Source organism: Scylla paramamosain, chromosome 5, assembly GCF_035594125.1.
Source record: "Scylla paramamosain isolate STU-SP2022 chromosome 5, ASM3559412v1, whole genome shotgun sequence".
NCBI classification, from domain to species: domain Eukaryota; kingdom Metazoa; phylum Arthropoda; class Malacostraca; order Decapoda; family Portunidae; genus Scylla; species Scylla paramamosain.
The window spans coordinates 202501-217724 of record NC_087155.1 but is presented as its reverse complement, the minus strand read 5'-3'; the positions used below and the strand labels follow the sequence as shown (position 1 = coordinate 217724).

Sequence of the window (15224 nt, the reverse complement as noted above, 5' to 3'; positions counted from 1 at the left end):
AAACTTTGATGACCGTGTCCAGCCCTCATGGCCCCTCCACGTGTGCCTCAGGCTGGCAATGGGGGCACCTCCTTCACTGTGGCCTTCACTGCACCTCTGTAAAAAAGCAGTCAGTGGGCGTGAACCTGAAGGGGCCTCGACAAGGGGAGCGCGACGGAAGCAGGACCGAGAATGTGGCGTTTGACCTTGGGGCGCTGCAGCAGGGGCGGTGGGGGAGGAAGTACCAAGACGCCCCAGGATACGCCCCGCCCCGCCCCTCCCCTCCCCAAACCTGAACCGAAGATAGTGAAGCCCAAAGGGAAGATGACGCAGATGGAGTTCGAGCCAGAGGGTGAGTACTCTTTAGCTGTCAATTATTTATTTATTTATCTATTTATTTATCTATTTATTATTTTCTTTATTAATTTTTATTTTACTTTTACCTATTCTTAATTTTATTTCTTATTTGTATTGTCTGTCTTTTAATAGTTGTTTGAGCTTACATTGTCCTTTGCCTCCTAAGAAAAAAAAGAGGGTTATAAATAGAACATCAATGTTTATTTAATGCCTTGAGATAGTAATGACCAGTTGTGTCCCAGAAAAGAAGCAGGTCTATCTTGCCCTTGAAGTCTTTCTGTTGATGCCCGTCAAATCAACCTCAGCCCGCCGTAGAGCGAACAGTTATTTATGCCCCAGTAGAGTAAGTGTTGCCCGCCGCGGTGTTCATTCATCTAAGCGCGGGATCGATATGAGACTGAATAAGTAATTTGCGTGAAGTTCTAAATCGCTTGACGACAGAGCAGCCTTGGGAACAGCTTGAACACACGACACCACCACCACCACCACCACCATAATACCACTGCTGCCACCCCACCGCCGCCATTGTATCACCACCATCACCACTTCAACTACCACCACCACCACAACATTATCGTCATCATCATCGTCATCATGCTCACCAGCTTCACCACCACTATCACCATCACTACTGCCATCATCATCGTCATCATTACATTTCCGCCACCGTTTCTATTTACCAATATCATATCTTCACACCACCACCACCACCACCACTACCCACGTGGCCAGCGCCTTTCAAGTGTGATGCACATTTAGAGCTTGAATGAATCTTGTATATCGGTAGTAAATACATAATTTCCAGAAGAGAAATTCAAGTCGGGTGTGAAAGAAGATCATTCATGGTGAATTCAAGAAGCGACGGCGGTAATCACGGGTTAATTGACTGGCGCAGGTGTGGCAGGTAACACATGTGGCGTAGAGGTAGCAGCAGCACTGATTTGCAGGGGGAGAAATGGCGATCCATGTTGAAATAAGTTAAAATAATTAATTTATTATTACTTACTTTGTGCGTGTATCAAAGACTGACGTTCACGATCATGCACCTTTTACGTGACTCATTTGCATATTCCTCTGATTTAGCCTTAACAGACTCAAGCCAGGCGTGCCGTGGCACGACAGAAGGGTCGCACTGTCCAAACAGGGAGGCTTCACCCTGACGCACGTGCCCCGCCACCTACTTCTCATCCCATACCATAAAACCTGAAATCCTTGCCCACATTGACCTGAGGCAGCTCGCGCCACTGAAGTCAGTCACGGAGCAGGACACTCTGAATCAGTCCGTTGCTGCACACAATGCTCTGTTCCACACCTATCACAGTTTTGTCGCCTAGCAGTCACCGATCGGGGGTTCAGCGTTTAATGATCTCGCATGTGGAATAGACACGCGCTGCTTAGCGATATTGCGTGACAGGGAAAGCAAATGATGCACATTGATTCTCCTTATTGCACGAGTCTGGGTATTTTAAAGCTGCTGTCCATCACGGGTTGTTATGGTTGGGAGACCCTGAAAGCAGAGCCGCCGCAGGGCTGCCATGACAGCGTTATCTACCTATCTCTGTGACCTTACCGCGTCGCTTGTGGCTTGGTGGGAGGGGAGTGGAGGGAGGAGGGGAGGGACAGGCCGGTCTGGGAGTGTGTGGCAGCCGCATCCGTCGCCAGGCAACACAGAAGACTGGCGCCGCCACAACACAAGGTGGGAAGGGGAACTGGTGACGCTTCCATGCACCGCTGAGTGTTGGCGAGGCGACCATGACTAATAATGTGTCGCTACGGAGCGTGGTACAGCTACACACACACCTGGGCAAACGGCTAACTGTTGATCTGGCCACACTACTGTTAGCCCCTCCTGCCTCTGACGCCTCATTACCTCACTGACCAGACTGCCATACACACACTGCAATTATGCGGGGACCATTACCTAGGTCATTATTTGTAATTCTTGACGTTCCCATATTATTTGCTCTCTCTCTCTCTCTCTCTCTCTCTCTCTCTCTCTCTCTCTCTCTCTCTCTCTCTCTCTCTCTCTCTCTCTCTCTCTCTCACACACACACACACACACACACACACACACACACACACAAACACACACACACACACACATAAACCTTATAAATGAAAAATATAATTGTATTGCGACTGCAACATTCCGGGAACCTTGTGTTGCTGCATTAACTGTTCTGTCGTGGAAGGCTCGAGCACAGCTGTAGGCGAGGATGATTTGCATTCACCACACCCACATTTTGTTTCCTTTCAAAGGTCTCGTCAGTTTGCAGCCTCAAGAACATTTATTTTTCTTTCAAATCATGTGAAGGAGGCTGAAAATCGTGAGTTTTGAAGACATAGAAAGGAGGAGGAGGAGGAGGAGGAGGAAAGGTAAGTGAGGAAAGGTGAGGGGATGGAGACAGGGGTAGTTAAGACCACCTGCACACAATTGAAAATATATTTTCATTTTGTTGCTGGTTCACATCTGCTGTCTGTATTGTAGGGAAGGGCAACAAACAATAATGCTGCAAAGATTTACACAGCATATTATACCATAAGAGAGGGAAAACCATCCCCTAAAATTGAAGTTTTGTGACTCGAGACACCTGTGACTCCCCTTAAGGTGAGGGGACTGCCTTGCTCCGGAGGGTGGGCGGAGAGAAGGTGAGGGGGAGAAAGAGGTGAGGGGAACCGGAGGGGCAGCGAGGCTGTGCCGCCGCCTCTCGCTCCGCCGGGACAGTTTCCGCAGCGCATCGTGACAGTGATCAGGACTGGGACACTTTTGAACAGTGACTGAACCACCTCAACACCTGTGTCGGTGAGGCGTGAAGGTAAGCCTGGAGGCGGCGAGGAGGTACGTGGCGGCCTTTGTCATGTGAGGGGAAATAGTAAAGGTTTCCGCGTACAGTATGTGGGTGAGCGGTGCCTGCAACAGTCACGCACCGCAGACCTGTCTCCACGGGACTGTAAGCCATGGGTAGAGGCGATGACCCGTCACACACTCCGCATTGCCTGTCCTGTCACCCATTCCGTTATAACTTGTTTCTTCTCCCCTGGCGAGCGGCCTCGTGGGTGAGCGAGGGGCTGAGGGTCGCTTGGGAACTCTATGGTGTTATCGATTCGGCGTGTGTCTGATTGGGGAGCACAGTGTCATGCGGGCCGCGAGCACTGGACTTACTTCCCCGACACCCCGAAGCACATGGCGACGGTGGTGCGTGGAGGCGAGGGCTGGCTGCTGACGGGGCTAGGCTGAGTGTTGGTCCGTCTGGTGGTGTTTGAATCAGGATGACGATGATAGTGATGATTTTAATTTGTGTATTAGGATTTGTTTTTGTTGTTTTCTTCTTCTTCTTCTTCTTCTTCTTCTTCTTCTTCTTCTTCTTCTTCTTCTTGTCTTAGCGTATTTTCTCGCAGATCCGGAAAATAACATTTGTATAGTAATATTGTATTTCATACTATTAATAGTTAGTAATGGTATTAATAAAAAAAGATAATGATAACAACAACAACAACAAAAACAAAAATAATATTGATAATAATAATAACAACAGCACAAAATCTTTCGTACACTCTCTTTCAATAACAGAAATCCATTAACCGAGTCAGCCTCCCATCCTGGCCAGCGCTCCACACCAGCCCGGCCGGCACAGGAGGCAGCCAGCAATCCGATCACTGCTGAACAAAACACTCCCGTCACAGCCCCCGGTACAAAGCAGTGCAGGTGGTGGGAAAGCAAACACTCCCTCTCATCCCCACATAGTCACAAGTATAAAAATAAGTGTGATTCTTTCCTTTAACCCATTCACTGCTGGACAAATTTCTCCCATAATCATTTTTTTTTTTTTTTTAGCAAGGGGGTAATAAAAGGAGAGGGAAAAAAAGGCCTAATGAGAGGCCTAAGGATAAGTCAAAAGCATCATCCAAAACTTACAGCTTTTTTAAGGCATATTTTTTCTGCTACATTTTCCTAGATACTCGTAATTTTGTAGTATGGAAGCGAAAAAATTAATCACCTTTTCTTTTTTACTGGATAATCAAGGAAACTATCTATTTCTTTTTTATTTTATCTCGTACCGTGCTCTGAGATTTAACAGAAAAGGTGACCATAGCAATAAAACTCATTAAAATACTCGCAGTTGAAACATTAGTGAAGACAGGACTCTTGCCTCAGTCTGGGCGCTCTTACTGCTTTTCTCGCCCTTTTGTTGAATTTTTGTCTCATAATGCAAAGCGCATTTCTACAGGAAAGGGAGCTAAATGAAAGTAGTATAAGCAGAACAAAAGGTCCATTCTTCTGGGTGCCCTCGCTCCTGTCTTGTTGAAATCCATATTACACACACACACACACACACACACACACACACACACACACACACACACACACACACACACACACACACACACACACACACACACACACACACACACACACAGAAAAATAAGACCACACCTTTACAGTAACTTAAAACGATTCGTGCGGGCAAAAAATCACTTTACCTCACAAAGCTCCTCGTAAACGTCCTGCAAAAACCGTAAAAAGGAAAAAAAAGAAAAAAGAATCTAATAAACGTTAAGAAAAGTCGTAAGAAAAAAAAAAACGTTAAAAAGTTGCTCTAAACGTTTCTTGAGAGAGAGAGAGAGAGAGAGAGAGAGAGAGAGAGAGAGAGAGAGAGAGAGAGAGAGAGAGAGAGTGTAATTTATTCCAGAATCTTATTACATATAAAAAAGTACCGAATAACTTTGAGAACAATTTATATCAGGAGAAATTTGCAATCTTATTATAAAAGAAAGAAAAATACACGTTTTGTATCCGCGAGGATAGCAAAATTAGTAATATTTTTTTACAATCTCTTTTCTTCTTTTAGAGAGAGAGAGAGAGAGAGAGAGAGAGAGAGAGAGAGAGAGAGAGAGAGAGAGAGAGAGAGAGAGAGAGAGAGAGAGAGACTATTTCCATGTTTTCATTTTAATGCCTCATTGGGAAAACGAATTATGATCATATAGCTTATACTGTAAATACAGAGAGAGAGAGAGAGAGAGAGAGAGAGAGAGAGAGAGAGAGAGAGAGAGAGAGAGAGAGAGAGAGAGAGAGAGAGAGAGAGAGAGAGAGAGAGAAAATGTTCACGTCAGTTATCTAATGAGTGAGGCAGTTAATTTATCCCATCTACTGATATATGAGACTTCTCCCGCTAGATGGCGCATGGAACTGAGTCATGAAATAAATCAACGTGAGCCGTTCGTCATTCGCTGTAAAGTGTATACAGTGTCAGAAGTTCAAGTGTTTTGTGTAAGTTGCGTTGTGTTTCAGTGCGTGTGAAGTGTTGCCGTGAAAGAAATGATTAAAAGGAAGGGTGTGTGTGTGTGTGTATGTGTGTGTGTGTGTGTGTGTGTGTTAAGGGAAAAGAAGAAAGGCCAGGTGTGATAGTTAAGTTGTGGTTAGGAACATGGTTATTGGTGGTGGTGATGGTGGTAATGATGGTAGTAAAAGTAGTAGTAGTAGTAGTAGTAGTAGTAGTAGTGGCAGTGATAAAGTTAATGATAGTGTTAATGCTTATGGCAGTTGTGGTGGTAAGTAGCAAAATTAGTTACTAGCAGTAGTGTTCAAGTTACGGGTGGTGAGGAAGACAGGATGCATCAATGGTCAAGGCCAGCAGGTAATATCAGTAACAGTAGATTAATGAGTGATAGTGATTGCAAATCAATAAGTCAGCTCAAAGGAGTGACTTCATGCAGAATGTGAGTGTAAGGGAAAGGGTTTTGCAAAATAATGAGGTTTGGAAGTTCTAGAAATATTTGATTAGTGTTTTGTGTTAGGGATGATGGTATGATTCTGTTAGGGTAAGTTCTGTTAGGTTAGGTAAAATAAGTTAAATTCGGCGGAAGCTTAGGTTAGGTATCAGATTAGACTGTGTTATGTTAGGTCTAGATTCATGTAAGAGGGGCTAGAAAAATTTGGAAAAAAGGCCCACTAAATAAAAGAAAGGTTCACTGAAAGTTAGGTCAGGTATGTGCTGATGATAAAGGTGGCAGTGTAGTTTAGGTTATGTTAATAAGTGATGGTGTTAAAGGTGATGAAGACAGTGGAAATAATGGAATGGTTTTGTTAGGTTAGGTTTAAGTTTGGCAAATGATGGTGTTGTTATCGGTGGTGAAGATGGTTTCGTCAAGTTAGATTAGATTAGGTTAGGTTAGGCAAATGATGGTGTTGTTAGAGATGGTGAAGCCAGTGAAGGTAATGGAATGGTTTCGTCAGGTTAGGTTAGGTTAGGTTACGTTAGGCAAGTGATGGTGTTGTTAGAGATGGTGAAGCTAGGGAAGATAATGGAATGGTTTCGTCAGGTTAGGTTAGGTTAGGTTAGGTTAGGCAAGTGATTGAGATGCTAGAGGAGATAAAGGCTGTGAAAGGAATGAAGTGGTTTTGTCAAGTTAGGTTAGGTTACGTTACGTTTGGCAAGCGATGGAGATGTTAGAGGAAAAAAAGACTGTGAAGGGAATGAAGTGGTTTTGTCAGGTTAGGTTAGGTTACGTTACGTTAGGCAAGTGATTGAGATGTTAGAGGAGATAAAGGCTGTGAAAGGAATGAAATGGTTTTGTCAAGTTAGGTTAAGTTACGTTACGTTTGGCATGTGATGGTGATGGCGCTGGTGAGGGGAAGAATGCAGTGCACATAATGGAATAGTTGGCAGTCTCATTGCAGTATTTGTCCAGGACGGTAATTCAGCTCAGCATTACCATTTCCCCTTCTGGTATGCAAGTCAGGAGGGAGAGATGAAAGGGGAAGTGCCTTATAATTTCCGTGAATTTAGAGCCGTCAACTGTGACTACCGTGACATTATCTCTCTCTCTCTCTCTCTCTCTCTCTCTGGTACAGTCTCACCTTCACTCCTTCGTTTCTTCTTACTTTCCTAGTTTTTCTTCCTTTCTGTCTTTTCATTCGTCCCTTCATCGTTTCTCTCTCTCTCTCTCTCTCTCTCTCTCTCTCTCTCTCTCCCTCTCTCTCTCTCTCTCTCTCTCTCTCTCTCTCACACACACACACACACACACACACACACACACACACACACACACACACACACACACACACACAAACTCAAGCATTCCAGCCATCAAAAATTCAACTCTTCCAAACACCGTACCTTCCCGGTTAAGGAAAAGAGTGCAAGAGGAACACGCCACTAAAGTCCTGACCTCTGCAGGCCGCTTTGGACCAAGTTCTTCCTGCATTTACTCCCTTAACTTTTCATAGACGCTCTCTATTAACCGGCAGCCCTGTAAATATATGACCCAAGCAGGCTAATGTCCCTCTCACTGGTAAAGTTATCCTCATCCGCTTTGTAAATGTTTAGTACCGTGAAGAGGAGGAGCCACAGGAACCAGGGAGCTTTGGAGCGGTGTGGAATCTCATAAGGACTGTTTTGTTATGCATTTTATTGCTGGAAGATATTTTCATAATAACCTACGGCTTTTTAGATACCAATTTTTGTGCGACAGTAATTTTGAATTGTTCTGTAGTCTAAAAAATAAGTGTTAAGCTCCTGTTCTCTCGTGTGTGTGTGTGTGTGTGTGTGTGTGTGTGTGTGTGTGTGTGTGTGTGTGTGTGTGTGTGTCCGTGCAAACATTTCTTTTTTCCTTTTAAGTGATCTAAATGTTAACAAAGGACGCCCATGATAGTGAATAGGTTAAAGACCACGGAGATTGTTAGCGAAGATCTCGTGGCTGTACTTAATAGTGTAGAATACTTGCTAATGCTTCCATTACTTATGATACGACTTCTTATTATATTTCAGTAACCCTAGGCGATTTGTACTGAACAATAACAAAACTGCAGACACTAAAAGGTTCCAATTACACGATCACTTCTGCGTTCACTGGCGTGTTCCGAAATTAAACCAGAGTAATGGCAACAACCGGTCTCTCCGACACAAAGAAATCAATTTTAGGAGAACCCGTAACATTCAGAGGGATAAACTGCTCACTAAAATCATGAAGACACCCTTGACAACCGTAACAGCATCCGCTAGAGCCTGTAAAAGTATTGGAGATGAGATACCGGATCGTTTGAGCATGCAGTTCGAGGGGCACTCCGGCGGGAAGCTCCTCTGCACCTCTTATTTACACGTCTGGCACGAGCGGGAATATTTTGTCTGTCCCGTCGAGCCAAGGATTCTGTGACCTCATATCGCTGCTGAGGAAGACGCATAAATACAGCTCAGAGAAGAAGGAAAAGGAGAAGGAGGAAGAGAACGGAAAGGAGGAGGGGATACGAAAGAGGAGGGAGAGGATGGATTTAAGAGTCCTCCATATAATTAAGCGGCCGTGTGAGCCATGTAATTATCCAAGTCTTAAGGTCACTGCTGGTAGGAGTAAATAGAAACGTCTCTCTAGTGTTGGTGGTGTTTATTGACCGTGAAGGAAAGGCAGTTCATCCACCGGCTTCCTGTAATAGCCTGAAATAACCTTGACCGACATCCGTGAATCTTTAGCGGGCTGCACGGAGGGGATTATACCTGGTGCGGGAGGGGGTGAGGTAGTAGAGAGGGGATCCGAACCCCCGGGATGAGATAAGATAACACACCTTTGTCACGATGAAAGCTTGCAACATGAAATTCCCTTTGGAGTTTCAGCTCATCCACATAATAAGGTTCCCTAAAAAAAAATAAATGAATAAATAAATGCAACGGATGACAAATACATAGACAGAATGAAAGATTAGTTATAACGTAGTGCCTGATGTAAGAAGCGCCATGAGAGGCAAGAATGCAGCAGCAGGAGTGGTGAATGCTGGGCTGGGGGAGATGGAGAGACGCTCGCTGCTGCCTATCGCGAAGCCAGAGGAACCAGTCAGTTGTATTTAATATTAACCACGACCACCACCACCACCCTTTCTGCCGCTGCCACTACTGCCACGCTGACACACTGACACACCCAGCAGCCACTCAACAACAAGATTTTCTTTCTTTCCTTTTTTTTTTTTTTACTTGTTTACAGGTCAAGGTGTTTATCGCACGAAATCCTTTTTTATTATAGACAATCACGACGATTTGAAAAGATAACATACAGCAGCGTATCGTTATGTCCTTTCTAGGCTGTCTGACTACACTTGTTTTACACTAATTGGTGCAAAGTCAATTAGGTAACTTTTACTTATCTTTCTTTTGTAGTTGTCTTTAGGAGCGGCGTACTGAGTGGAGTTCTTCTCATTTCTTACCTTTGGACTTTTTTGCACGTAAGCGTATGAATAATTAGAGAAATTAATGAATAAATAAATAGGTAAATAGAAAATAATAAAAAAAAACAGGAAAGATTGGACACCATAGAGAAAGTCTTCATCTTACTGGCTATGAATAATTATATTAATTCATAAATAAGTAAACTGATAAATAGAAAATAATAATAATAAAAAAAAAAAAAAAAAACACAGGGAAAATCTCGACTCTCACCTGAAGAAATGCTCTGAGTTCACCACATGCTCCAGATGATTGTAGTGTCACGGGGGATGTAGCTGTCTCGTCTCTCTGAAAAGGCGTAGTCACACACACACACACACACACACACACACACACACACACACACACACACAGGAGCCCACTGAGTTCCTTAGAGATAATTTTTATCCCCGAAATAATATAGACGTCTTTTGCAGCGGTACGAGAAAACATATATTTGTAATTTTTAAAGTTATGTTAAATAAATTTCAGACTCCGCCCAATGCGCAAGGAACTTCAAGTATATTATTGCTCCCTCTGAGTATACGTGGTTCAGGGAGGGGTTAAGCGGGGACAAAGATGGTCGAGCATAATAAAAGTATAACTTCTCGTACCGATATCAAAAGGCCATAATCAAGATGGCCATTGGAGACTCATGGCTGTACTTTTCTTTCTTTTCTTTCTTTTTTCTTTCTTTTATTTAATCTACTTTTTTATGTACAAAGAGGTCTGACCAAGAGCTAAAAAAAATAGAAAAACCCCCCTCGCCCAAACTTTATTATGTCACTTTAAAATATAGATAACAACAGATCGACAGTGAAGAAAAAAGTTGGCCAGTTCATAGTTGTGCGTCCGGTCTCCAATGCTTTCCTTTCTTATCTATATGATGTTTTTTTTTTTTTTTTCTGTGTATGGGAACAAAACGGAGTCCTACAGCCACACCTATGCTCTAAATCTCCCATGACATTTTTGTTTCTGTTTACGGGAACGGACGAAATCCCACAGCAGCACTTACAATTCCACTCTCTCCGTTTTCTTTCTTTCTTTTTTTTTTTTTCATCCAGGGGAGCGGTCACACCACCCTTCCACTTGGTGCTTACTTGGTGGTGCAAAGGACCTCTTTGTATGCGAGGGGCGGCTTCAGGGTGGGCAGGGTGTCGAGGCTGCGAGGTTGGGGAGTTCAGCTTGCATTATTCTTCCGAAACAAGGTCACACAGCCTGCAAACTGCACCCGTAGGAACCGGAGAGGAACAGAAAGATAATAACGGGCGAGGAAGGTTATAGAAAATGAAAACGAAAGGCGAGGAAGAAAATTACTCGCTAAAATAAGCAGGAAACAAGGCCAAGGAAAGACGCGTAAAAGGGAAGAAGAAGAGGAGGAGGAGGAGACGGAAGACGAAGTAGAAGGGAAAGAAAATTCTCCATCAGAAAAAAAAAAAGAACGAAAGGAAAATGTAAGAAAGGCACGCAAAGAAAAGGAAGAGAAAGAATGACAAGGAGGGAGGCCGAAGAAGAAAATAAAAAAAGTGTCTATAATCAAAGGAAAGAGAAGCGAAAGGAAAACGGAAAAAGACCTGAAGAAGAGGAAGGGGAAGAAGAGAATGAGGCAAAGTATGAGAAGTGAATAGGTGTGGAAGGAAGCTGTGAGGGCGGCGAGGAAGGCGCCATGATAGACTCCTTTTGTGAGGCAAATGTGGAGGAAGAGCCAAATGAGAAGAGATAAGGAGGACTGCCCTGAAAAATGAGAAAGAGAGAGAGAGAGAGAGAGAGAGAGAGAGAGAGAGAGAGAGAGAGAGAGAGAGAGAGAGAGAGAGAGAGAGAGAGAAAGAGAGAGAGAGAGAGAGAGAGAGAGAGAGAGAGAGAGAGAGAGAGATACCTATCCACCTAAATTAATTTTTATAACACCTATACTTTATTCACTAAGGTAGAATATCTTTCTACTTCAGCAGCTTAAGTAGAAGTGTGTCTTGTCACCTCTCCTCCTCCTTCATTTCACATCCCCTAAACGAAATAATGCACAAAATAACAACATACAAATTTACTACGAAAACCAATACCCCAAAAACTACTTACCTTCCCCCTCGTTAGGAAAAACAAATGCGGTTTACCTTCACTCCACTGAAATCCACACGGCCACCAATACCTCTGTCCTCTCTTTAATACTGTTGTTTATGGGCACTCACTAACCCCACCGGCCGGCAAAGGTATGGCTGTGACGGTCGTGTTGGCAGGCCTTTGTGGGGTGTCGACGGGCAATACTCATACAGCAGCGAGTTAGCAAAGAGTCAGCAGTGGCCATTTCATATATATCTATTTGAAACATCTTTTCTTAATAACTAACCACTCTGAGACATTTTCTTGTACGACAGCCACATGCAAACACTATTAGTTAGAAAATGCAACTTGTATTTTTTATCCTTTTTCTTGTAGATGCTTATAAAGATTCCATGTATTGCCCTTCAGTGGCGTGAATCGTTGCAGAGCGAGGTGAAAGGCTTAGTGCTACCCAGGGAGCTTCCAGGGGTGCTTGACTGGGGGAAGGAATTAAGGTTTGTGTGAGATTGCGCGAACCTTAATTTGCTTCTTGTTAATTAAGGGAAGGTTGGTACACACATGCTCATCCCCTCACACACACACACACACACACACACACACACACACACACACACACACAGAGAGAGAGAGAGAGAGAGAGAGAGAGAGAGAGAGAGAGAGAGAGAGAGAGAGAGAGAGAGAGAGAGAGAGAGAGAGAGAGAGAGAGAGAGAGAGAGAGAGAGAGAGAGAGAGAGAGAGAGAGAGAGATGCCCCCCCTAAGGCTCAATGCAATGACGGAACGCTAATTTTTCCAATACGTAAATCATAACCTTTGCAAATCAATGTATACTTGCATTGGAATACTCTCCAATATCTTCTTCATTCCTCCCTTCAGTTTTTATAGACGCGCAACACTAACCATCAACCTCGTAAATATAGATCCTAATTGCGCTAATGTCCTCGCGGTAAGGCAATCTATCACCCTTTTTTTGGATAATCTTTATTGTATATTTTTTTTACATGGGAATGGCGTTTAAACTCTTGGCTTATATGGCTTCTTATAAAGTTTGATAAAATGTTGTGCTGCAAGTTAAGAATACAGTTTTGAAAGACTTTGTGCTGCATGTTAAGAATACAATTTTGAAAGACTTTGTGGCGCAAGTCAAGAATACAATTTTGAAAGACAGTCTCAGTGAAAATGAAGTGACTGAGTTGTTCATATCAATTACTGCTTGTTGGTTAATTTATGCTAAGTGAAATCATTATGATTAGACTTTCTATTTGTGTGGCTGCTTCTAGAGTTTGATGAAATATTGTGTTGCAAGTTTAGAATATAATTTTGAAAGACAGTCCCAGTGAAAAAGATTGTTTGAATTATTCAGACCAATTAGTGCTTCCTCGCTCATTTATGCTCAGTTTAATAATTATGTTTAGGAAGAAGAAATGCAGGACCTCTCAGATAGCACCTGCCATATTGTCATTAGCAGTAAAAGGGTTAAGTGGGATTTTTATTAGTGTCCATTGAGAAGTGACGTTCGTGGAGTGGTAAGGTCTCTCTCTCTCTCTCTCTCTCTCTCTCTCTCTCTCTCTCTCTCTCTCTCTCTCTCTCTCTCTCTCTCTCTCTCTCTGTGCCTCGTGAATTTGAGTATTTTGTTGATAACTTTCAATGGAATCTAGATATTTTAACATGAAATGGTGAATGATGCTCCCGGAGAGTCTTCACATAAAAAAAAAAAAAAATACATGGACTTTTAACAATAGAGTTCCAGTCATAGAGTTTTCATCATAGAGTTTTCACCGTAGAGTTTCCATCACAAAGTTTTAACCATAGAGTCTTAACCACAGAGAGTTTTATACATTGAGTGCTTACGTACACAAAAATTCATGGCGTTTCAATCAGCTTTGAGTGTGCTAGTGGAAGACAGGACAGGCATATTTCCTTGTTTTATTTAGATATATTTCAGTCATGCGTTTTTGTTTAGCTTGGCCAGTTTCCCAATGACGTAAAAAAACCGGCAACAAATTATATTTATGGACGTCCACCGCTGTGTAAGTGAGTTGGCACACACCAGAGACAGTTTTGTTTCAGTAATTGTGTTCTGTGATATCGTCCTATTTCCGTCTCGTCCCCTTTCTTTCCTGCTTTCCCTATTCTTTTCTTTTCCGTTTGCATTTCCTTATTTTCTCCTCTTATTTTTGTCTTTCATGTCTCGTTTCACTCTTTTAACCTATCTTCCTATTTTCGTCTGTAATCCTCCTTCTTTCTCACCTTCTCTTTCACTTTTTTATTTTTTTTTCGTTTGCATTTCCCTTCTCATCTTTTTTCCTCTTATTTTCGTCTCTCGTGTCCTTGTTTCACTCTTTCCCTCCTTTTTATACATTTTTGTTCTCTGATTTTTTCTTGCCTTCCTTCTTCCTCCATTCGCCTTTGCTCATTGTTTCTTCGTCTTCTGTTTTCTGCTTTTGTGGTGTGGGCAGTGCGGCAATTGGTTGGGAAGCTGACGCCGTGAGCTCTTGTGTTTTCCTTGTATTGTTTGTCTTAGTGGTGCGATAAAGGGAAGATGTAGTCAAAGAGTGATACTTTATAGGCCTTGTTTTTATTTACTATTTCATCAGGGAAAAATGCTTCTTGAGTTTAGTAGAGTGAAAAGAGTTGCGTGGCTGTATCTTTTATTTCTATTGTCTTTTCTCAAAGTTAAGAAAAATTACGTTGGTGTGTTTGTCATTTCAGCAAAGTTAGCGAAGTTTTGTGGCCCTATTTATTTTATTTTTTCATTTCAGTAAAGTTATGAAAGTTACTTGGCAGCATTTAAAAACTTCAGTTAAGTTAGAAAAGTTTCGACCCCTTATTTAATATTAAAAACGATAGTGCATCATATATATTTTTACCCTATAGAGGCAACGCATAATTTTTCTCCATTATCAGCAGCCCCACGTAAGAAATTTATAATCACTTCATTTATTATCAACACTCTCTCTCTCTCTCTCTCTCTCTCTCTCTCTCTCTCTCTCTCTCTCTCTCTCTCTCTCTCTCTCTCTCTCTTATCCAAAACAAACAGATAAAGCAACACATCTCTCGTTTCATACTGCGAATCCTCCTTCCTCGAAACTCACCAGCAATACTCAACTCATGACGCGACAGGCTTCACCCAGACAGAGGAGAGCAGAGCGTGATATAAAATTCTCGATGGGTCGCAGTCAAGTAAGGAAAGAGGTGTGCAAGGCGGTGCAGGTGCGGCAGTGGTGTGCGTGGCGGGGAGCCCTTGTGGTGGTGGCCTGGATACGATGGGTCACGTCGGGTGCTTTGGGACGAGGCGGCTTGTAAAATGGTCATGTCGGACAAACGGTTAACCCTTTTACTGCAATGGTTTTCCTTTGTTAACATTCACAGCACTGTAAAAAGAAATTGTTTGCTCGGTCACATATAAAAAAAAAAGGACGGTTATTTTATATTTTACTAGGCTGTAGTACAAAATTAAGCGTCTGAAAAGCGTTAAGTTATTAGAGGAAAAGTTGTCTGCCATTGAAATGGTTGAACTGCGGCGGCAATGTGCGGCAGTAAAGCAGCGATGCGCCGTGAGCCAGTGCTGCACGTAGGCCGTCAAGGCTGCGTGCCGCCCTTAGGTGCCTTCACTTAAAGACCGGCAGAGGCGAGCGAGTGCATGT

The 15224-nt window shown here is 42.9% G+C and overlaps 1 protein-coding gene across 3 annotated transcripts in view; it reads left to right on the top strand.

Annotated features, from left to right (window-relative positions):
* Window positions 1–15224, top strand: part of LOC135100378 (uncharacterized) — a 98719-nt gene that overhangs the window by 23000 nt on the left and 60495 nt on the right. The window contains exon 1 of one of the 3 annotated variants that reach the window (XM_064003199.1): window positions 164–331. The exons of 1 other annotated variant lie outside the window; for it this stretch is intronic. In XM_064003199.1, coding sequence (XP_063859269.1) covers window positions 172–331 — 160 coding nt within the window. In that variant the 5' untranslated portion in view covers window positions 164–171. Of the gene's footprint in view, window positions 1–163; window positions 332–2981; window positions 3153–15224 lie in introns of those variants that run through there. One more of the 3 variants, XR_010268643.1, reaches the window with a different exon arrangement.